General features: G+C 63.8%; 5 protein-coding genes, 7 non-coding genes and 1 pseudogene across 13 annotated transcripts in view; all 13 read right to left on the bottom strand.

Annotated features, from left to right (window-relative positions):
* The window catches only part of LINJ_15_0490, a pseudogene marked incomplete at its 3' end in the record, with an annotated part of 10,066 nt that extends 7,282 nt beyond the window's left edge, over nucleotides 1–2,784 (bottom strand). Inside the window, exon 1 of the mRNA in view lies at nucleotides 1–2,784. This exon is cut by the window's left edge and continues 7,282 nt beyond it. Coding sequence covers nucleotides 1–2,784 — 2,784 coding nt within the window.
* A 930-nt stretch (nucleotides 2,785–3,714) lies between these two features.
* Nucleotides 3,715–3,812, bottom strand: LINJ_15_snoRNA7. Its single transcript, XR_001203156.1, has one exon. It is a non-coding gene (small nucleolar RNA).
* A 21-nt stretch (nucleotides 3,813–3,833) lies between these two features.
* Nucleotides 3,834–3,932, bottom strand: LINJ_15_snoRNA6. Its single transcript, XR_001203155.1, has one exon. It is a non-coding gene (small nucleolar RNA).
* Nucleotides 3,933–3,949: 17 nt separating this feature from the next.
* LINJ_15_snoRNA5 lies at nucleotides 3,950–4,052 on the bottom strand. The gene has a single exon (XR_001203154.1). It is a non-coding gene (small nucleolar RNA).
* Nucleotides 4,053–4,789: 737 nt separating this feature from the next.
* On the bottom strand, nucleotides 4,790–4,892 carry LINJ_15_snoRNA4. Its single transcript, XR_001203153.1, has one exon. It is a non-coding gene (small nucleolar RNA).
* A 17-nt stretch (nucleotides 4,893–4,909) lies between these two features.
* LINJ_15_snoRNA3 lies at nucleotides 4,910–5,012 on the bottom strand. The gene has a single exon (XR_001203152.1). It is a non-coding gene (small nucleolar RNA).
* Nucleotides 5,013–5,029: 17 nt separating this feature from the next.
* On the bottom strand, nucleotides 5,030–5,132 carry LINJ_15_snoRNA2. Its single transcript, XR_001203151.1, has one exon. It is a non-coding gene (small nucleolar RNA).
* LINJ_15_snoRNA1 lies at nucleotides 5,132–5,275 on the bottom strand. Its single transcript, XR_001203150.1, has one exon. It is a non-coding gene (small nucleolar RNA).
* Nucleotides 5,276–10,829: 5,554 nt separating this feature from the next.
* On the bottom strand, nucleotides 10,830–11,867 carry LINJ_15_0480 (conserved hypothetical protein; the record flags this gene model as incomplete). The annotated part of the gene is made up of 1 exon (XM_001464349.1): nucleotides 10,830–11,867. The coding sequence occupies one exon, from the start codon at nucleotides 11,865–11,867 to the stop codon at nucleotides 10,830–10,832; it is 1,038 nt and encodes a 345-aa protein (XP_001464386.1).
* A 1,595-nt stretch (nucleotides 11,868–13,462) lies between these two features.
* Nucleotides 13,463–13,903, bottom strand: LINJ_15_0470 (conserved hypothetical protein; the record flags this gene model as incomplete). The annotated part of the gene is made up of 1 exon (XM_001464348.1): nucleotides 13,463–13,903. The coding sequence occupies one exon, from the start codon at nucleotides 13,901–13,903 to the stop codon at nucleotides 13,463–13,465; it is 441 nt and encodes a 146-aa protein (XP_001464385.1).
* Nucleotides 13,904–14,494: 591 nt separating this feature from the next.
* Nucleotides 14,495–16,579, bottom strand: LINJ_15_0460 (conserved hypothetical protein; the record flags this gene model as incomplete). Its single annotated transcript, XM_001464347.1, has 1 exon — nucleotides 14,495–16,579. The coding sequence occupies one exon, from the start codon at nucleotides 16,577–16,579 to the stop codon at nucleotides 14,495–14,497; it is 2,085 nt and encodes a 694-aa protein (XP_001464384.1).
* A 728-nt stretch (nucleotides 16,580–17,307) lies between these two features.
* Nucleotides 17,308–19,347, bottom strand: LINJ_15_0450 (conserved hypothetical protein; the record flags this gene model as incomplete). The annotated part of the gene is made up of 1 exon (XM_001464346.1): nucleotides 17,308–19,347. One exon carries the CDS (start codon nucleotides 19,345–19,347, stop codon nucleotides 17,308–17,310), a length of 2,040 nt encoding a protein of 679 aa, XP_001464383.1.
* Nucleotides 19,348–20,104: 757 nt separating this feature from the next.
* On the bottom strand, nucleotides 20,105–21,301 carry LINJ_15_0440 (cytoplasmic l-asparaginase i-like protein; the record flags this gene model as incomplete). Its single annotated transcript, XM_001464345.1, has 1 exon — nucleotides 20,105–21,301. One exon carries the CDS (start codon nucleotides 21,299–21,301, stop codon nucleotides 20,105–20,107), a length of 1,197 nt encoding a protein of 398 aa, XP_001464382.1.
* Between the last annotated feature and the right edge of the window lie 473 nt (nucleotides 21,302–21,774).

Raw genomic sequence — 21,774 nt, 5'->3', positions numbered from 1 at the left:
CTCGTCGACGGGCGTGCCCATCGACCGCTCCAGCACGGCGTCGCGGCTGGCGGGCTCCTTCGCATCGCCGGCTTGCTGCAGAGCGCTCTCCAGCGCCCGCTGCGTCTCGTCCACGGGCGTGCCCATCGACCGCTCCAGCACGGCGTCGCGGCTGGCGGGCTCCTTCGCATCGCCGGCTTGCTGCAGAGCGCTCTCCAGCGCCCGCTCCGCCTCGTCGACGGGCGTGCCCATCGACCGCTCCAGCACGGTGTCGCGGTCGGCGGGCTCCTTCGCATCGCCGGCTTGCTGCAGAGCGCTCTCCAGCGCCCGCTGCGTCTCGTCGACGGGCGTGCCCATCGACCGCTCCAGCACGGTGTCGCGGTCGGCGGGCTCCTTCGCATCGCCGGCTTGCTGCAGAGCGCTCTCCAGCGCCCGCTCCGCCTCGTCCACGGGCGTGCCCATCGACCGCTCCAGCACGGCGTCGCGGTCGGCGGGCTCCTTCGCATCGCCGGCTTGCTGCAGAGCGCTCTCCAGCGCCCGCTGCGTCTCGTCCACGGGCGTGCCCATCGACCGCTCCAGCACGGCGTCGCGGCTGGCGGGCTCCTTCGCATCGCCGGCTTGCTGCAGAGCGCTCTCCAGCGCCCGCTCCGCCTCGTCGACGGGCGTGCCCATCGACCGCTCCAGCACGGTGTCGCGGCTGGCGGGCTCCTTCGCATCGCCGGCTTGCTGCAGAGCGCTCTCCAGCGCCCGCTCCGCCTCGTCGACGGGCGTGCCCATCGACCGCTCCAGCACGGTGTCGCGGTCGGCGGGCTCCTTCGCATCGCCGGCTTGCTGCAGAGCGCTCTCCAGCACCCGCTCCGCCTCGTCGACGGGCGTGCCCATCGACCGCTCCAGCACGGCGTCGCGGTCGGCGGACTCCTTCGCATCGCCGGCTTGCTGCAGAGCGCTCTCCAGCGCCCGCTCCGCCTCGTCCACGGGCGTGCCCATCGACCGCTCCAGCACGGTGTCGCGGTCGGCGGGCTCCTTCGCATCGCCGGCTTGCTGCAGAGCGCTCTCCAGCGCCCGCTCCGCCTCGTCGACGGGCGTGCCCATCGACCGCTCCAGCACGGCGTCGCGGTCGGCGGGCTCCTTCGCATCGCCGGCTTGCTGCAGAGCGCTCTCCAGCGCCCGCTCCGCCTCGTCGACGGGCGTGCCCATCGACCGCTCCAGCACGGCGTCGCGGTCGGCGGGCTCCTTCGCATCGCCGGCTTGCTGCAGAGCGCTCTCCAGCGCCCGCTGCGCCTCGTCGACGGGCGTGCCCATCGACCGCTCCAGCACGGCGTCGCGGTCGGCGGGCTCCTTCGCATCGCCGGCTTGCTGCAGAGCGCTCTCCAGCGCCCGCTCCGCCTCGTCGACGGGCGTGCCCATCGACCGCTCCAGCACGGCGTCGCGGTCGGCGGGCTCCTTCGCATCGCCGGCTTGCTGCAGAGCGCTCTCCAGCGCCCGCTGCGTCTCGTCGACGGGCGTGCCCATCGACCGCTCCAGCACGGCGTCGCGGTCGGCGGGCTCCTTCGCATCGCCGGCTTGCTGCAGAGCGCTCTCCAGCGCCCGCTCCGCCTCGTCGACGGGCGTGCCCATCGACCGCTCCAGCACGGCGTCGCGGCTGGCGGGCTCCTTCGCATCGCCGGCTTGCTGCAGAGCGCTCTCCAGCGCCCGCTCCGCCTCGTCGACGGGCGTGCCCATCGACCGCTCCAGCACGGCGTCGCGGTCGGCGGGCTCCTTCGCATCGCCGGCTTGCTGCAGAGCGCTCTCCAGCGCCCGCTCCGCCTCGTCGACGGGCGTGCCCATCGACCGCTCCAGCACGGCGTCGCGGCTGGCGGGCTCCTTCGCATCGCCGGCTTGCTGCAGAGCGCTCTCCAGCGCCCGCTCCGCCTCGTCGACGGGCGTGCCCATCGACCGCTCCAGCACGGCGTCGCGGCTGGCGGGCTCCTTCGCATCGCCGGCTTGCTGCAGAGCGCTCTCCAGCGCCCGCTGCGTCTCGTCGACGGGCGTGCCCATCGACCGCTCCAGCACGGTGTCGCGGTCGGCGGACTCCTTCGCATCGCCGGCTTGCTGCAGAGCGCTCTCCAGCGCCCGCTCCGCCTCGTCGACGGGCGTGCCCATGAAGCGCATAGGAACATGATTGAGATGGTGAGATTCCGCGTGTAGTTTGTGGTGATAGTTTCGTTCACGGCGCAGGTGCTGTCGGAGGATGGTGGTGTGTGTGTGCTCGGCAGCGGTTGTGGCCGCTGAAAGGCTGTCGTCGACGGTGTCGGCTAGTGTGTGTGCGGAATTGAGCTCTCGGTGTCCCAAGGATTGCTCGCTTGGTCGGATTCGGGTCACTGTTGCAGTGGACTCGGCAGCGGTGGCGACAGGCGCTGGGCCGACGCGGCGTGTCAACTGTCGGATGGGGTGATGGCCGATGGGCTGCTGTTTCGGCGTGCTTGATGCTGGTCCTTCGTATTTGACAGAGATGCAGGGGCTGGGCGGAGTTCGGTGTGCTCGGTTGTGCCGGGTGCGATGGTATGTGGTCGTGAGGGGTGAAGAGGTCGACGACCGCGTGGAGGGGGCGGAGGACCGCGCCTCGTCGGCTTCAAGGCTCTCTTCCTGTTTGGTCGGGCCGTGTTGACGCTTACGAGGCGCCTGAATCTCCGCGCGCAACGGATTCGTGTCCTCATCATCGACCTCGCTAGAGTGTGATCGTTCCGCCTCGTCCTTCTGGAGGAGGAGTTCGTGGGTATGACCGCACACACGCGCAGGACGATGGTTGCTGCAGGTTGGTATCATGTGCTCATTATCCTCCTCATCATCGGAAAAGGTCGCGTTGCCATGCTCCTCGGCGGAAGGATGATACGTTTTGGGAAGAGGACCGGCAGAGCGCAGCAATGGACGACCCTGACTAAGCGGTGTATCTTCTTCCTCCTCTTCCTCGTCCGTTGAGACAGCCGAGTGCTGCTCACGAGCCTCTTGCGATGAAGCTGCTCGAGGATGCGCCCTTCGCTCGACGCGGCTCTTCTGCAGCACAAGCGCCGCGAGAGGCTCTTCCTCACTGAGGGCATCGGTGTCGGTGTCTGCCCTGCCAGGGACTTCCTCTTGAGCGGACGGTGTCGCTGGGGGGCGGTGCGCCGTTTTACGTCGAGGAGCGTAACGCACCAAGCGCACTTCCAACGGTGAGCCATCGGAGCTGTAGTCTTCTGAAGCCGCATGGGCGGATTCAGTCTTCTCAGGGGCCTTCGTGTACGTCGGATCGCCTGTTGCATGCCGGGCGCTACCGTAGATGAACCCCATAGTTAGCGGAACATCGGAGTCCGAATCGCGGTTGCTTGGTTCCTGTCTATCTGCAGCCGCCACCGGCACGGCCCTCAATGGAGGTCTGCTAGTCGGGGGACCGCCGTTCTGCCGCACCCCTAGCAGGAGAGGTCCCTCCTCGTTATCCTCGGAGGCGCTGACACCTCTCTTCGGCTCGCCCCTGCACCCGGATCCACCACTCACTCTGGCGGTACCGCCCGTTTCGAGCTGTGGTCCGCGCCTTAGCTGGAGTTCCAGCCTGTCATTGACATCCTCACCATGGTCACGCTTGGGGCCAGTATGCCCCGCCTTGTAGAGTTCGATTCGGCGGCCCATCAACGGCTCCAGGAGCTCCTCGCCGTCGCTGCCCTCGTCCCCATCTTCATCGGCGGCCTCGCCGGCTTCTGAAGGGCGACCAGCGGCACGCCTTGGGCCGAACCCGAACGACGGCGATAGCTGCTCGTCATCAGCATCCGTCTCAGCACTCGTTGCCCGTCCATCCTCCGCAGATCCAAGGTCCATGGAGGCGGGGCGGCCAACGGCACGCCTCGGGCCGAACCCGAACGACGGCGATAGCTGCTCGTCATCAGCATCCGTCTCAGCACTCGTTGCCCGTCCATCCTCCGCAGATCCAAGGTCCATGGAGGCGGGGCGGCCAACGGCACGCCTCGGGCCGAACCCGAACGACGGCGATAGCTGCTCGTCATCAGCATCCGTCTCAGCACTCGTTGCCCGTCCATCCTCCGCAGATCCAAGGTCCATGGAGGCGGGGCGGCCAACGGCACGCCTCGGGCCGAACCCGAACGACGGCGATAGCTGCTCGTCATCAGCATCCGTCGCAGCACTCGTTGCCCGTCCATCCTCTGCAGATCCAAGGTCCATGGAGGCGGGACGGCCAACGGCACGCCTCGGGCCGAACCCGAACGACGGCGATAGCTGCTCGTCATCAGCATCCGTCTCAGCACTCGTTGCCCGTCCATCCTCCGCAGATCCAAGGTCCATGGAGGCGGGACGGCCAACGGCACGCCTCGGGCCGAACCCGAACGACGGCGATAGCTGCTCGTCATCAGCATCCGTCTCAGCACTCGTTGCCCGTCCATCCTCCGCAGATCCAAGGTCCATGGAGGCGGGGCGGCCAACGGCACGCCTCGGGCCGAACCCGAACGACGGCGATAGCTGCTCGTCATCAGCATCCGTCTCAGCACTCGTTGCCCGTCCATCCTCCGCAGATCCAAGGTCCATGGAGGCGGGACGGCCAACGGCACGCCTCGGGCCGAACCCGAACGACGGCGATAGCTGCTCGTCATCAGCATCCGTCTCAGCACTCGTTGCCCGTCCATCCTCCGCAGATCCAAGGTCCATGGAGGCGGGGCGGCCAACGGCACGCCTCGGGCCGAACCCGAACGACGGCGATAGCTGCTCGTCATCAGCATCCGTCTCAGCACTCGTTGCCCGTCCATCCTCCGCAGATCCAAGGTCCATGGAGGCGGGACGGCCAACGGCACGCCTCGGGCCGAACCCGAACGACGGCGATAGCTGCTCGTCATCAGCATCCGTCTCAGCACTCGTTGCCCGTCCATCCTCCGCAGATCCAAGGTCCATGGAGGCGGGGCGGCCAACGGCACGCCTCGGGCCGAACCCGAACGACGGCGATAGCTGCTCGTCATCAGCATCCGTCGCAGCACTCGTTGCCCGTCCATCCTCCGCAGATCCATGGTCCATGGAGGCGGGGCGGCCAACGGCACGCCTCGGGCCGAACCCGAACGACGGCGATAGCTGCTCGTCATCGGCATCCGTCGCAGCACTCGTTGCCCGTCCATCCTCCGCAGATCCAAGGTCCATGGAGGCGGGGCGGCCAACGGCACGCCTCGGGCCGTAGAGGGCGTAAGCATCGAGCTGCTCCTCCTCTTCTTGATCATCTGCGGGCACTGGTGCAGTAGAAAGCAGCAGGGCAGTGGACATCATCTGGGCCTGCGCAGCACGCTCCTGTTCGACTCGCGCCTTCTCATGGCGGAGGCGCAAGGCACGCGCTGCCCTTGCGCTGCGTGCAGCAGCGATGGCCTCCTCATCCATGTGGACGGAAGCGTCGTCCGTGTACACCTCAGGCGTTGTAGCGAGCCGCCGAATCGCTTCCGCACGGATGGCGAGGTCAGAGCGCATGCTCAGGCAGGAGCGTCGCTTGTTCAGCACTGCATAGTCGCTCTGAGAGCGGGAAAGCACTCTGCAGAACCCAGTGGCGTACACATCGTCTGTCTGTGCCGCATCTGCCCCTGACTTCTCCACCGCAGTGCTTCTCTCCGACTCCATGCGTTTGATCGTGAATATGTTGCCGGAGGAGCGCAGCCGCGACGACGTGCGCGCGCTGCCGTCCATCAGTGCGTCACGATCGCTTATCTGTCGCTCATGTGAGCAAGCTGAAGCGCGTTTGCGAAAATCGCACGGGTCAGTGCCGTTATCTGGATCGCTGCTGCCCTTTGCAGCTGACATCATCGCTGTTTTCTGTAATGTTTCCGGCGCTCCGCCGTCACTCGGTACACATCCCTCAATACGCTTCGAGCGATGAGGAGCCCATGGACTCAGTTGCACCTCCTTGGCCACGCTATCAGCGTAACTTGCCGTGAGGGTGCGAGTATCGCGTGTACGAACGGCGGTGCGCCTTGAGCCGTTGCTCGCGCCTCCCGCGAAAGGCGCCTCGCCGTCGCTGCCCTCGTCCCCATCTTCATCGGCGGCCTCGCCGGCTTCTGAAGGGCGACCAGCGGCACGCCTCGGGCCGAACCCGAACGACGGCGATAGCTGCTCGTCATCAGCATCCGTCTCAGCACTCGTTGCCCGTCCATCCTCCGCAGATCCAAGGTCCATGGAGGCGGGACGGCCAACGGCACGCCTCGGGCCGAACCCGAACGACGGCGATAGCTGCTCGTCATCAGCATCCGTCTCAGCACTCGTTGCCCGTCCATCCTCCGCAGATCCAAGGTCCATGGAGGCGGGGCGGCCAACGGCACGCCTCGGGCCGTAGAGGGCGTAAGCATCGAGCTGCTCCTCCTCTTCTTGATCATCTGCGGGCACTGGTGCAGTAGAAAGCAGCAGGGCAGTGGACATCTTCTGGGCCTGCGCAGCACGCTCCTGTTCGACTCGCGCCTTCTCATGGCGGAGGCGCAAGGCACGCGCTGCCCTTGCGCTGCGTGCAGCAGCGATGGCCTCCTCATCCATGTGGACGGAAGCGTCCTCGTCTTTCCCTCCCGTACTTGTGTCGCAGTGGTCCGTTTCGTCTCCTGTGTGCGCTGGTGAGTAAAACTCGGATGTGAGCTGCACGACTGAGACGCTCGACATGTCAAGAGCGTGCAGGGTGTTGGTCGTGAGCCACGAAGAGCCACTCCTCGTGTACGCCCCCGGTTGTGCCAGCCGCTCGATCCGCGTCGCCGCGTCGTACGGTGCGGCGTCGCGGAAGCTCTCGAACTCCTCGTCCGGCTCCGCTGCGACAGCGATGCCATCGCCGTCGCTAGTCCGGCTTGCTGCTGCTGCAACAGCGTTTCTGCGCTGCAGCCGCGCCTCAGCATCCTCGTCTTCGTGGAAAGGGTCAGAGACTGCGTCGCTCTCGCCTTCACCGGGAAGTAAGCCCCGCTCCTCGCCCTCTTTCTCGGCGTCGATGCCACGAAAGCCATCTTGCAGGAGTTCGTCCTCACGTGATATCATGATGTCGCATAGATCCTCCAGCTCATCCTCAGCAAGGCACTCGAGGTGAAAACGATAGCGGTCCTCGACAGCGGAAAGGTTCTCGATACGCTCAGCGAAGCTCTTCCCTTCTGTCGGTGAGCTGGCATCGCTGCTAGGCTCGCTCGCCCCTGCTGGCGCCGCCGCGGCGACCCTGGGAGCATTTCCTGAGTTCTCTCTGAGACGCCCACCCTTAGTGCGAGACGCCGAGGCACGTTGCATGGGTGCCGGGTTGGAGGTGCTGCCACTAGTAACATCGATCGAGAACGCCGGGTCCTCAGCGGGGCTGTCGCTCGTGCGCGGGGTGGCGCCTAAGCCGGAGCCGGAGCCGGAGCCTTCAGTGGTGCTGCCTGGTGCGTGTTGGGTCGCTTCATGTCCAGCAACACCAGCACCAGCCAAAGCCGTAGCGTTACTGGCGACGGCTGTCGCCGACGACGGATCCATGGCGAGCGCGACAGAGATTTCCACGTGAGGCAAAAGATACACGAGGATCGAGCACACGAGGAGGTGGTGTGGCGCCGTGAAGCGAAGGAAGGCCAAGACGAACAGAAAGAGTAGAAGCGCTACAATACAAAGTCTCCTCCTCGATGCGTGTTCCGACCTTTCCGCAGACCTCAAGCTCGTGCGTCAGGGAGGGGGGGGGAGGGTGCGGGGGCAACGCACAAAACAACGAAAACGAGTGCAAGCGAACACGGCGCTGGCACACACGCAGGCGCTGGTACACACACAGAGAAAGTAAAGAAAGGAGGGCAGCCCCACCGGAGATGTCTTCGCAAAGGCACGATGACGACGACGATTCCGAAGACGCGAGAGGTGGTGGCGGTGGTGGTGGTGAGATGGAGGTCGGGAGGGAGGGGGCACAGAGGTGCAAGGCGATCCCGACGCGGAGGCAACCAAAAAAAAAAAGATGGGATGGGGAAGAGGAGGGCTCCAAGAAAAGAAAGAAACGCTGAAAAGGAATATATATATGTGTGTGTGTCTATGGCGAGGTTGGATGGGGGGTCGTAGGAGTTGGTGGTAGGAGTGCGAGCGCCACTGCCGGCAGACACAGACGCGGAGAAACGAGCCTTCGTGCGAGGACACGTGGCCACACCAAAGGTGAGCACCCACAACAGTCAAGGACAACACAAGATACCCTTCCCCCGTAAAACCACGCCCGCCTCCCTCCCCCGCCCCCAAAGCCACACACGCACAGCAGAACAACTCGAATGGGAGGACAGATGGGGAAGAGGAGCCACAGAAAACAAAATCACAACGGAAGACAAGGGGTCTGTGCACACGAACACGCGAGAGTGGGACGGAGTAGGCCGTCCGCGATGAGGTCGAAACAACAACGGCAACTATGAAGACGAAGAAACGGACGAATAATAGATGAAAAAGAGGAACCGTGTGCAGGCGAGAACGATGCGCAGAAGAGGGCGGGATGGGATGGGATGGGACAGGGGTGGTGGTGTATGGTGTGGTGTGGTGTGGTGTGGGGTGGGGTGGTGGGGTGCTCGATGAGTGGAGGGAGACGCCAACAGTACGTTTGGCGTCCTTTACAGACAGGCAGACACGCACACGCACACACACACACGCTTACACACAGGCAGACACACAGACCCCAAGTAAAACTGAGAAAAGCGGCAGTAGCCGATAACAGGAGAATGGGGGAGGGGGGGGCGAAGAGGAGCACAGAGGCACACAGACGCCCCCGCCCACAGACACACACACACACACACACACACACACACAAACGCACGCACGCAGGAGTCAAGCGACAACGAGGAAGACGAAGCTTGGAGCGAGGTGTCTACCGCTCAGGGCTTTCGCGATTGCGTTGTTCTTTCCGTTTCGCTTCTTCCGTCTTGCGCTTGCGACGAAGTGAGGGCGATGCACAGCGCACTCGCACGTTGCCTCTCCAACCGTATGCTTGAAGATCTCGCTGGCGCGCCCTCTCTTTGCCGCCGATGCCGCCGACGCTAACGCTCCCTCTCGCCTTCCTTACCGCTTGCACCTTTCCGTGTTTCTTGTGATACCCGCCTCTGCCACTGTGTCTGTGTCTGCCTCCTGAAGCGCCAACGGGGCGGAGGGGGGGGGGCAGCGCTTGTTGTGCTCCTTCACTCCTTCCTCGAGAAGACGTTCTGGCCGTGCGCTTCACCTCTTCGCGACGTCGTTTCGCTACCGCTGTTACCCTAGTTGATGGGATCGAGGGCGACGTAAAGCGACAGCGGGCGGGCGGAGTTGTGAAACCCGATGAGTCGGAGCCTCGAGAACGGAGAGAGGGAGTGACGAGCGTCCAACAACACGAGGATCACACACACACACACACACACGCAAAGGAAGGGGTGTAGATGGGGGGTGGGAGGGGATGAGGGAGGAGGATGCAACGAAAAGGTGGTAACGGTGATGACGGTAATGGCGGTGCGAGTCCCCTTCACAGACGCACACGCAGACGCACGCACACGCCACGAGGCAAACACGCAGAGAAAGCTGCACGCAAAGAATAGTAGACAACAAAGGTTATGTACATACACGTGTGCGTATGGGCGCTTGTGTGCGTGTGTAAAGAGCCTCCAACACGGAGGACCTCTATCGAGGAGGCAGGTGCGTGTGCCTGTCTGCTCGTGCGCTGAGGTAAGAGAGCGAGAAGAAAGAGTAGAGGGCGGGTGGCGCTGTCGGCGCGGGATGGAGGGTGCGATGGCCTCAGAGAGGGAGGCCTTGCGTGTACGTGCTTGCTTAATCGCAGTTGAAATTTCTACGCTGTTTCTGTCTTCATCTGCGTCTTCCTCCCGCCGCTGCTGGCGCGTGGGCACGCCCTTGTGCGCGCTCGCGACTCCGCTGCGGCCACAACGGTTCTCTTACGTGCGTTGGCGCTGTGCTTCTCGGCGCGTGTGAGGGCAGGCGGACGATGCAGCAGAGCGAACAACAACAAAAGAAGGAGGGCACAGAGGGGAGGGGAGGGGAGGGGGGTTTGGCGGGTGATGTGCAAGCTGGTGTGGCTGCGTGCGCGAGAGAGAAGGAAGGTGTTACTAACACACACACACACACACACACAAGGCGTTGAAACAAGACTTGTGAAGGACGCATGCGTCATACGTTCCGTGCGCGCATGTTGTGCATGAGGATGCACGTGCACGTGCGTTTGGGAGTCACAGAAGAAGGGGAAGAGAGAGGCAGATGCAGGCAGAGAGAGTGAGAGAGGACGGGACCTCATAAGTGCGGGTGCGCGCGTGTGTTCCCTCTTTCGAACACGGATCGCTCTTTTCGTGCCCCCGGTACAGTCCAGGTTCCTGAGGAGAACTCTACAGTGCGAACCGGCACACCGCAGCGTGGCCGTGAATGGGAAAGAAAGGGGCCCACTGAAACAATATCGGCGAGGCGCTGACGCGCTCCGGAGTGCTGGCGGTTGATGCGCGCCTCTTGCTGAAGCTCTTCTTCTTTTCTTTTTTTTTGGGAGGGGGGGTGGGGATACAATGACCCGCACAGTCAAGCATGAAGAATAAGAACAACGCCATGGCACACAGACGGGAGGGCGGAGAGGGTGGGGGGGGGCAAAGGGATAGCACGCATCCCGAGGCACTACACAAGACTCCAACGCCGACACGCGCATGCGCACACACAGGCACGCACGGGTGGCGAGATGTGAGGGAGAGAGACAGACAGAGACGCAAGACAGCGGCGACGCACTTCTTGCAACGCAACAGCAGCGGCAAGACGCGCCATAGCGGTCCCACGAGCGCTCAGTGGGGGGAAGGGCGTGGGAGCGCGCTCATGCTTGGGCATGCGCCCGGTCTCGGTGACTTATACGCTGAGGCGTACGCACACGCATACGCGCTCCTGCTGCTCGGTGGCTAGCCCGAGATGGGCAGCGTTGAGCAGCAGAACAGCAGCGGTGCGTTACCGTCCTCGGCGCCTCCGTCCAAGTCGAGGGACAGCTCGGTGGCGGTGCACACCATCATCTGCTTCGTCGTGTGTACCTGCAGCTCCGCCGCGGTCCACCCAGACGGGTACGCGCACGGTGCGAGAGCTGCGGTGCGCGCCGGCGAGGTTGCCGCGGGCGCCACATTGCCAGCGTTGCTCCACTCGCCAGCCATGCGATCCCTTTGCGACGCACCAGGCAGGTGGCCAGCAGACTTTGTGCTGGACATCGAGAAATTACGCGCCCCAGGAAAGCCCGTCCGGTCCACGGGCACATCCGCGGCTGTTTCTGCGGTCATCACGGTGGCCTTGGTGGCGTTAACCGTTGCGGTCATGGAGGCCGGTGTGCCTGCGGAAGCCCCGGTAGCAGCACCGACAGCAGAGCCCGCCGCCGCCGCCGCTGTGGGGCAGGACGGGGGCTGCTTTGTGAGCAGACTCCACCGCAGCGCGATCTCCTCACATCCATTGGCGCTACGGTTATTGTTCTTTGTGGAGGCGGTGGTCGCCGTGCCAGCCGCTGCTGCATGGTGCTGCTGCTGTGGCGCCACTGCAGAGGCGAACCCACGCAGTCGATGGGTCTCTGGGATGGCGTTGGACGAGAGGAGGAACATCGGGTAAGGGGTACCGGTGGAGACGACGGCGATGCTGCTCGTGTACGCCGTGTTCTCCGGCATGGACGGCATTATGGCGCTCCAGGTGGCGTTTACTGCGCCAGATCCGCCACGACCAGCGCCGCCACCTCGGCGGTCGACGTTCTTGTCTCCACCGGCTCCTCCGCTGCCGTGTTCGCTAACCGCGTCTGTCGTCTCCGGCTTGATCATGTCCTTGATGCGCATGGCGCCGGTGCCGGCGTGGTGCAGCTGAAGGAAGAGTCGATAGATGGAGATGAGCTGTTGGCCCTGTTCCGTCGAGAGACCGCCGCTGTCGGCACCCCTGCTCACCAGCAGCCCGTCTGACGTGTACACGTTCATGCTGCTTCGTTGGGGAGGGACGTGGAGAGGGGGAGGGAGGGGCGAATGGGTCCGTAACTGTATGTGTGCGTGCGAGCGGGCGCTCTCGACGGGCTGAACGCGCACGACAGAGAAGAGTGACCAAAGACACGAGAAGCGGCGCTCACGAGAGCAGCGGCGCTGCAGAGGGGTGTTCGTGCACGGGATGAGGTCCGTGCGCGGGAACGCAGTGGAGAGTGACGTGGAGTGCGTAGGGAGGCAGTTGACGGTGGCTAAGTGAAAGCCTCTGGGGGCGAAGACTTTCGGCTCTCCGCAGGGTTGGGGGAGAGGGGAGGAGGGTGGGGGGAGGGGTGAAGAGTCGAGCCCGTTATTGAGCGGAGGGGGAGGGGGACTCGTCTCCACTGTTTCACCTGGCATGGGCGATGCCATCAAGCGTGTGGGGCATCGATAGCGAGAGGCGGCGGCGGCGATGGGGGGGCCACGGACTTGGGGACTCCGCGCTTACGGCGCCGCTTTTGATTCCTCTTGATGACGTCTACGAAAATGCAGGGCCCAGCCTTTCCTTATCCGCCATGTCTCACCCGGTGGCGGCCTTGATGAGAGGGGGTTGTGGTGGGTGGTAGGCTGGTCAGGGGGGAGGGGGCAGACTTGAATTCGCAGACAAGGTAGAACACCGAGTTGGCATCCGATCCAGCACACGAGAGCGAGAACGAGAAGAGATGCGCTAAGCTGCACGCGCACATATGCACCCGTGTGCCACGGCCGGAAGCCGCCCGACAGAAGCAGCGGAGGCCCTCCTCCTTCCCTTCCCTCGCACAATACACGACGGCAGAGCACGTTCGCAAGAAGACAAGGGAGGTGAGAGAGGAAACGCGATTACGAGTCATGATGGGTGTTTGGACCACGACCGGAAAAGGCGAGGGAGAAGCACATCCAAGCACCACCCCGGGGATAGAGTGAACACCAGCTCCCGTGGCACCGCCAGGACAAAGCCAACGCACGCTTGTTTCTTAGTGCGGGGCAGAGTCGCTCTCGCCCAACCCAGCTGCGCGAGAGGAGAACGAGGGAGGCGAAGGTAAGCGCCATGTGGGTGATGGTTAGGCGTTTCGTGGGCACACCCATGCGCGCTGCGGCACTGACCCCCCCCCGCCGGTGTCGGTGGCCTCCCAAAATTGCATGCGACAGTGCAAAGACAGAGGAAAGACGGGGGCGAGCGAGAAAAGCGAAGCGTGCCTCGAAAGACATGCGCTCCTGCGGCGCGTATGAGCTAGGGATGGTGAGCGCCGCGGTCGGGTTTGCGGGAAGGGGTGCACAAGGAGCAGCACCAACCCACCCCACACCACACCACAGCGCACACATTCGCCAGCCTCCAATTCATGAGGTGATGCCGGCGCTTTCGGTAGTCGTGTCTTATGCGGAAGAAGGTGCCGTCCGCGTGGAGGCTGCCGCACCTTCGGTGAAGTGGGGTGGTGTGGGGGGCCAATCAGTCGCATAGACGCTTCGTGCGTCTTGCTCACATCGCACCCCCTTGTGCGCACACAGACACACAACAGACTCACAACGGACTCACGAGCACACAGCCCAGACAAGCACACGCACACCCTCCTCTCGACCAATCAGTCAAGCTTCTCACGATACTGCATGGCGATGTCCGTTGTAAAGGAGCGCCGCTGCACCTCGCGAGCGCGTGCCGCCTGCGCGCGCGCCTGACCTTGGCGCCAGGGCTCGATCAGCTCGCGAAGCAGGAACAATACAAAGATGTGGAAGCCGGCGACCGGCGACACGGTCTCCGTGAAGCCTCTGCGGCACACCACCACGAGCATGTACACCATCGTCACAAGGAACCCGACAAGGATGCCAGGAATCTGACTCGCCACCTTCATGATGGTGGGAAGGTACTGCATCAGCTGCGTCATGTCCGGGGCATTGGCGCCCAAAGGAGAAAACGGCATCCCAGGCATTCCACCGGGCATCGGCTCCTGCGTCGACGGTGGCGGCGGCCCAGCGACACCTTTGGCGGCCAACGTCCGCATCGGCGCACGCGGGGCAGAGTTCATTGCGCGTGCGCTAGGAGATATGGCGGTGAGGTAGGGGGTGCCTCAACACACAAGCTCACTGTGCGGGCCGTACGAGTACGGAGGCGGATGGAAAGAGTCAGAGGATGCGAGAGGGGATAAAGAGGGTCACGAGTGCATTCTAGAGACGCATAGGGATGGGTGAGCGTCTGCGCACACACGCATCGCTGTCAGCGCTTCTCCCCGCAGCCCCTCTCCCTCCGTATTCTTTTCGGCACGGCTTTATGCACGGGTGAGGGAGGGGGAGGCAGTAGGGATAGAGCAAGGAGTGGCAGAATCGAGCTTCCTCAAAAAGTGTCGTGCAGCGCGGTGAAGGATTCCGCAAGGGCGGCGGATATGCGCCCTGCGTGCGCGCGCACGCACACACGTACAGAGAGAGAGATTAAGCACACTCAAGATCATGATCATCGCCATTGCACGTTATCAACATACACACACACAGAGACGGACAGACACACAAAACGGAGCCTAAGAATGGCGGTGGAGTGCGCGCGCGCTGCTGGTGGCCCTGGCAAGCACGTGAATGGGCCCAATGTCGTCACCACAGCAACAGTGGTTTTACAGACCGGCAGCCTAAACCTCCTGCAGCCACAAGATGCGCATGCGGCCATTGAAGCGGGTGCGGCTTTCCTCCACCAACTGCGCGCGCAGCTGTGCAGACTCCTGGAAGAGATTCTCTGCCATGCCACCGCCTGCCGTACGGCCGTATTGCTGCGTGTGCACAAGGCAGAAGTCCAAGATGCAGCGCAGCACCACGAGCATAGCTTCCCAGCACTCGAACTCCGGCTCCACCTGCAGACCATGCGCCTCGTACTGCTGAGCCATGAACTGCTCCATGTCCTGACGCAGCTGCTGCACGCACTGCAGGAGTCGATGCCAGACATCAAAGTCGAGGCCGCCGGCGTACAGTTCTGTGCTCGCATTGCTGCTGCTGCTACGCGCGGCACCTGCTGTGGCTGCTGCGCCTCCGAACGACGTCGCACGTGGCGCGTGGTGCTGCTGCTGTTGCCCATCTCCTACTGCTTGAATTGCTAGCGCGTCCGCCAACTCACCGTAGCGGCAGCCTGTGGCCACCCCGCGTAGGAACGCCGCCGCGCCGGTGAAGACCTCCATCGCCTGCTGCGCCGCCTCCTGCGTTGGCGCGGCGGAGCCGGCTCTTGCACTTTTCAGACCCGCGCCCAGCTTGAGAACGCCTGTTATGTCGATCAATTTGCGCACATCGTCCCAGCGCTGCTGCAGCGCCTCCGCCGTCTTGGCGGCTACGGTGCTGGGGGGGAGGCCGGCGCTCACGCCTTCTAACGCTTTTTCTGGTTCGGCGGCCGCCGCAGCGGTAGAGGAGCTGCCTGCCCCGGCAGCCGTCGACGCCGCTGCCGCTGGGGAGTCGGTGCTGCTGCCGCTGCTTTGGCTTTGGGTGATCTGCTGCAGCTCCGGGAAGGCTCGAAATTGAAAACTGCGGTCATAACAGATATGCACCGGTGACCACGGGTCCCTGCTTGCCAGGTACCGTCCCACCACCCGTGCATCCACGGGAGGCGCCACAGCCCGCCACAGCTCGCGGTAAGCGGCGTCGTCGGCTGCTGAGGACCCGCGCAGGGCGTACCGCAGCAGCCGCTGCGCATCGCGGTCACGTCCTCCATCGTCGCGCGAGTACTTCACAACATCCATCATCTGCGCCATGAGATCGGCTGAGTACAGGACGCCACTGGAGGTGAGCATGGTCAGCAAGGCGAGATACATGCGCCGCTCAGACACAGGCCGTCTGTCGTGAAAGTCTCCGTCGACGCAGCGCTCCACCGCGGCCAGTAGCACGCTACACACCTCCGTGTCCTCAAAGTCGGTCGCCTTCACCTGGGCAGGGTCTGCCGTCGCCAGCGGCCGCTTCATCACGGAGGCCACGAAGGGGATGCGAAGCTGCAGCGACGGAACATCCATCGCGGCGTGATCGGCGCCGACGTACTCCCACAAAAAGTTGTGGACCTCCTGGATCAGTGTCTCACCGAGGTCGATGACCGCGAAGTAGCGCCGGTACACGGATGGGCTGAGGCTCGCGTTGAGTTGCTTGAGGTTTCCTCGCAGACGCGCGATCTGCGCAGACAACAACGCATCGACGCGATGCGGGGCGAGGCGCTCGATCTCCTCCAACGCAAGATACTGGTACAGCTCCACCAGCTGACGACGGCGCGTCTCACGCCACTCCGGCGGCTGATGCGCCGCGTGCTCGAGTACCGTGTGCAGCGTCTCCACGGACGCAATATCCGGACGGGCACCGAGGGCGGTGAGTTCGTCGAAGAGAAGAAACACATCATCGACTTGGATGTGCTCGTACCGTGCCGCGCGTGAGAGCAGCGCGTTCAGCGTGTCCACGTCCACCTTGACCCCGCGCTGCTTCATCTCCTTGTAGTAGACGAGCATCTCCGGAAACGTCGCACAGGCACGCAGCGCGCCGTTGTAGGCGTAGGCAAGGTTTCGGTAAGAGAAGCGCAGCCAATCACGAGGGGTGCGGGGTTCGAGGCCGATGGACCACTTCTTCGCTGGCCAGTGTCGGCGGTCGGCAATGCTGGTGCTGTAGCTGTCCACCCAGTTCTCGTTGTAGTGCGCCGGGTCCCAGACGCTCCGCGGGATGCTCGGGGCCAATACGAAAAAGCTACGCCGCAACATCTTTCTCGTCTTCGCCTTCGCTGTTCTGTCGCCGTTGAAGCGGGTGGAGCACGACGGAGAAGAAGGTGGTGGTGGTGATGGGGGCGGCGGCGGCTGTTAGGTATGAGAATGCTCCCCTACACGCGCGCAGTGCGTGTGCGCATGCGGCGAGGGCCGAAGAAGAGAAGAGAAGGTGGTGGTGGTGGTGGGGGGGGGACACGTGTGAGCGTGCCTGACAGTGCACCGTGTGCCCAACCCGCAGCGACGAACGGTGAAAAGGAGAGAGGGATGCAGATACAACGACAAGTGAGCGGCATGGGGAGGCGGGAGGAGCGACGAGGTGCTGAAGCCTGCGTGTGTATGTGTGTCGGCGCTGCTCCAAGTGGCGCTCACGTGTGCTGTTCCTTTTGAAGCTCCCGGCATCAGCAGCAGCAGCAGCGGTGGCGGCGGCGGCGGCAGGGATGTGGGGCCTGCGTGTGTGTGTGTGTGTGTCTGTATGTGTGCAGTGCACTGCAGTGCAAGGCAAACAGCATAAGCTTGTAAAGGAAGACGCGGGCACGGCGACGGGCTGGACGATGGGCGGCGGTGAGGCAACTTGCCGGGAGTGGGTAATAAGGAGGAGGATGAGGACAGGGTACAGCTAAATGCCAGTGCTTTTGTGTGAGCGCAGAGGCCATGCTGCATTCGTGCCAGGGCACGCGTCCACTTCGCCTCCCCGGTTCCACGAGTACGCCTCATACGCTCCACCGTCAGAAGACGTGCACGTTGGCGCCCATGAAGTCGTCGCACTCCTCCGGCACCGCGTAGCGCGCGAGCAGCAGCCGTTCATTGAGCTGATCGAATGCGGCGTTCGCCTCGCACATGGAGGTGGAGCCTCCAATCACCTCCGCCTCGTTAGCTGTAACACTCCCACTGGCACCACCGCCGCTGCCGTCCTTGATGACCTCAATGCATACCTTCGCCCGAAGAGCGGCCATCGAGGCAAGCAGGTTCACGTGTGCTGCGTCGCCGCTTGCGTATTCTCCACGGAGCGGTCGCACGCCGCACGGCAGCAGCACATCTGCTGGCAGCTGGACAAGCTCCGTTGACCCGCAGACGTCAACGAGCGTCATGAGGAGCGACGCCACATGCAGGCTGGTGTGGTGGATGGCGCGGTTTTTGTAGCTGTAGTAGACGCGCTGGCGCACGACCTGCCCGGTGCTAGGGTCGATAGTGAGCACGTGAACGGTGCCGCTGCGAGCACACACGGCCAGCGCCACGGAGTCAACCAGCACGAGCTGCGTGATGCTCTCCGCTGCCTTCCACACACGCGCAACAGAGCGTGGGTTGAGTTTGACGAGGGAGAGCAGGGACGCGCCCATGGCAACGAGGGTGACGCTGTCGTGCGCGGCGATCGCGGTCACGGTCGCCGACCACGAGCCCGGCAGTGCGGTGCTCATGGAGGTGGGGGCTGCCTCTTCCACCGACTCGCGACGTGCGGTCGAGGAGAGAGACTTGTGTGTGGGCTTTGGCGAGATTGAGGAGAGCTGGCGAACACGCAGAGTATGGCTGGTGGAGGTCGCTGCGTGAAGCAGACACGACGGCGGGCACGACAGCTCGGCATCGACGGCGGCCTCGCGCTGGGATGGCGGCGCCCGCGACGACAACAGCGCCGAGAGGGCGGAGGGGTGGTGCACAGCGTAGGCGGCGCGACTGGAGAAGGTGGAGGGACGGACCACCACGATGGGGCTCATCGAGTCTCCCAGGCGCCGCCAGAGGAGCACCACGCCGTCGTTGCCGCTGGTGACAAGGCCAAGGCGCTGCGTGGCGCGCGCCAAGCGCTCTTGCCGCTGCGGTGACGTAGGGGACGCCAGCTCACCAGAAGGTGCCGCGTATGTGTTGACGCCCGCTCCCATGCTGCGGACGCCACGCGTTGACGTGGGGCTGGCATTCGCTGATACGCACCCATCCAGTGTGCAAGGCGGCAGTAGAACCGCGTCCACCTGCGCGACTGGGATGTCGTGCGCCGCGAAGCTTAGCGTGTAGGACGTGTCAGAGAAGAGGCTGACACGACCGTCGCTGCTGCCCACGATGCCGCGGAGGTACACGACGTCTTCGTCCTTTTCGTCTCGTGAGCCACCGCCGCCGCCGCGGCGCGGTCCGCCGGCCGGTGGCGTGGCGGAGCTGAAGGAGGCGGAGAGGGGAATACGGCAGCAGTAGGCGATGTGCAACGGCAGCAGCGCTGCACAGGTCGCCTCTGCCCCGCCGTTACCGACCCTGCAAGACCCGGCGAGAACCCCGCTGCCGCTGACATCCGCCCGGCTCCCGTCACTAGCCGCCCCGTCAGCATTACTGTACCTGCGGGCGTTCTCGCGCGCCGCCATGAGCTGTTGCGTTGTGGGGAGGGGCCGGATGCGGCACTTTTCGTAAGGTGGCGTGTGCAGTCGGTCGAGTCCGTAGAGGACGACGTCGCCCCTGCGCAGGACAACGATGACCGCGTCGGCTCTGCCGCTGCCGATGGCGAACACAAGAGAGCGTAAGGGTGCGCCGCACCGAGCCTGCGCGTCCGTTGCGGTTCCGCGCCCAACCTCGGGTAGGTTGCCACACTCCCCGGAGGAGTGGGGGGAGGTAGCCCAGGCGGAGCTAGATGTGTCGAGTGCTGCTGAGACCGTCGGCTGCAATGAGTGCTCGCCTGCCGCGCCGTCCTGGATCGAGGTGCTCGAGGCCATGAGAGTCGGGAAGAAGTCCGCGAAGACGGCCTGCTCCTCCGCTGCGAGAGGGAGAAACAGTGAGCGAAACTCGTGCGTCATGATCGCTGGAAGACTGCGCGGTAGTGCTGCTGCAGCGTACCGGTGCGCGAAGAAGAAACGAGGAGCTGGCAAAGAGAGGCTCGGGTACGTGTGTGCGCGTGTGGGTATGCGTGGCTGCACCAGCTGCCGTCGCGTTGACGGAGGTAGGGAGCCGAGAGTGGAGGGTGGGCGATGTTTTTTTTTTTGTGTGTGAAGGTTGAAGGATTGGCAGCGCGTCGCCACGCGATGATGGTTTGCGGTGGTTGCTGGAAGGGTGTGGTGAGGTGATTCAGCAGACAAGAAACACGACAGAGATAGAGAAAGGGGAAGAGAGCTCAGCGGTGCTTCGCATGCCGCTCGGCCAAAAAGAATACCGCTGAGAGGCCTCCCTACACATCGACGTGCACACCTGCGTGCACCATGCTTGTGTGTGCTGCTTCGGTTGCTCGATGTCTAGCATTCACAAGAGCGCCAGGGAGAGGTAGAGGTAGAGGGACGAGTGAGGGCAGGTGCGCAGTGTGTCTGTGTGTATGTGTGTATCAGCGACAGCTCGTCATCGGCGCTGCAAGACACATGTGCAGATCGCCGATGCCACCCTCTCTCTACTCTCTGAAAAGCAAGCACAAATATGCATATAGCTCCTTCGTCTTCTCACCGTCTGCCCGTGCGCGGCTGCAGCTCAACGGGCGAGAGGCGCAGAGGTGGCTGCGGAGTCCACCCCCAGTCTCGTGACTCTCCTCCTCCGTCGCCCCGTCCCCGCCTTCTGCTAAGCCAGTCTTCACAGCTTCGCATGCACTTCGAGTAGCGGGGTGATTTCGCCTCGCAGATTCTGCGTCATGGCGGCGGCTACCTTTGCAGGACTGAGCCCTTTGCCGAACAGGTACATGAGCTTCACCTCCGCAGCGGAGGCGCACATGTCGTTCAGGTACACGATCTCGGGCGAGATGGCGTGCAGGCGCTGGACCTCGGACGGGTTCAGCGTGCCGCTGATATCACGAGCCACAGCACAGACAACGATATTGTGCTTGTGCGCAACAGCGACGATTCGCCGCAGCTGCTGCGCTACGACGCCCTGCACGCTACCAACACCGTTGAGAGACAGCAGCACAGCATCCAGCAGGGGTTTCTGCGCGCCGTCGCTGTCGTCCGTCGAGGGTGCTGCCGTGACGGAGAAGGCGCAGGGAGACGACCTTGGCCGCTTCTGCTCCAGCAATGCGACGAAGGTGTCCACGTCGGCCTCGGGGTCGATCGGGTAGCAGCCCACGCGTCCACGCATGTCCGACATAATTTTCAAGGCACCCATTGGTTGCGGGAGCAGATGCTCGTCCTTCAGCACGAAATCGGTAGCCCCCACAACGCCAAGCGCCGGGTAGTTGAGGGAGCGGAAGGCGCCGTACGTATGGTAGACCTTGTTGCACCGGTTGCCGCGAAACAGGCTGTCGTTGAAGAAGATACACACCTCACAAATCTTGGGGTTGGATGCGATCATCATCCCGATCACCACGTTGCGGCGGGCATCGTTGTACGGCTCCGCCAGCGCCACCATCGCCCCTGTCACGATCACCGGCTTGCCAAGGTTGCACAGCAGGAAAGAAAGTGCGCTCGCCGTGTAGTGCATCGTGTCCGTGCCGTGCGCGATGAGAAAACCGTCGTACTCGTCGTAGTGCACCTGCACATCCGCGGCGATGCGGCAGTAGTCGGCGGCGTTCATGTCGCTGCTGTCGAGGAGCTCGGCGTACTCTATGATGTCGAATGGCGCGATTTCGGAGCTCTCCCGCAGCTCTCGCATCTCGCGCATCTGCTCCGTCAGGTATCCGGCGACGGGCTCCAGCGCGCCTGCGGCGTTCTTCTTCATGCCAATGGTTCCCCCTAGGTACAAGACGAGTATGCGGCGAGTATTCCTGCCTGGGCGGGGTGCCGCCGGCGGCTGTGTCAAGGCCGCCGGCGTTGCTGTGGCCTCTATTCCCGCCTCCATCGCTAAGACGAGATGCGGTGGCAAGGAAAGCGTCAGCGCTGTTATGTGTACTCAGCGAAGCCCCTCGCGAGAAATTGGTGTTCTCCCTCCTTGCGCCTGTAGAGGTGCGGTGAAGTGGAGCTGATGTGCACCTACTATGGTATCTCTGCGCGCTGGGCATTACCAAGAAGGAAATGAGGAAGGGGTGATGGTGGTGCGTGCGTGGACGGGAGTTGAGAGAAGTGCCAAGCAGTGTTGATACGGGTGGGAGGGGTGAGTGGGTGGGCCTGGTGCACGCAACCGTGCAAGCACACTGTCGGCACTGACCGAGGCAGAGGCAGACGAGTGCACGTATGCATGAGTCTGTCCGTCTATGCGCTAGCCAGAGAGACACAGAGACGGAGAGGCACACGCGTCGTTGCCGTGCAGCCTGCTGCTGCTGCTGCGGCTGCCCTGGTCTGCCTCCATTTCTGCTCTCGAAGGCGCCGGCGACA

This window comes from Leishmania infantum, chromosome 15 (genome assembly GCF_000002875.2).
Source record: "Leishmania infantum JPCM5 genome chromosome 15".
NCBI lineage: Eukaryota > Euglenozoa > Kinetoplastea > Trypanosomatida > Trypanosomatidae > Leishmania > Leishmania infantum.
Note: the sequence above shows the minus strand (reverse complement) of the source record. Positions and strands in the feature narration are given on the sequence as shown.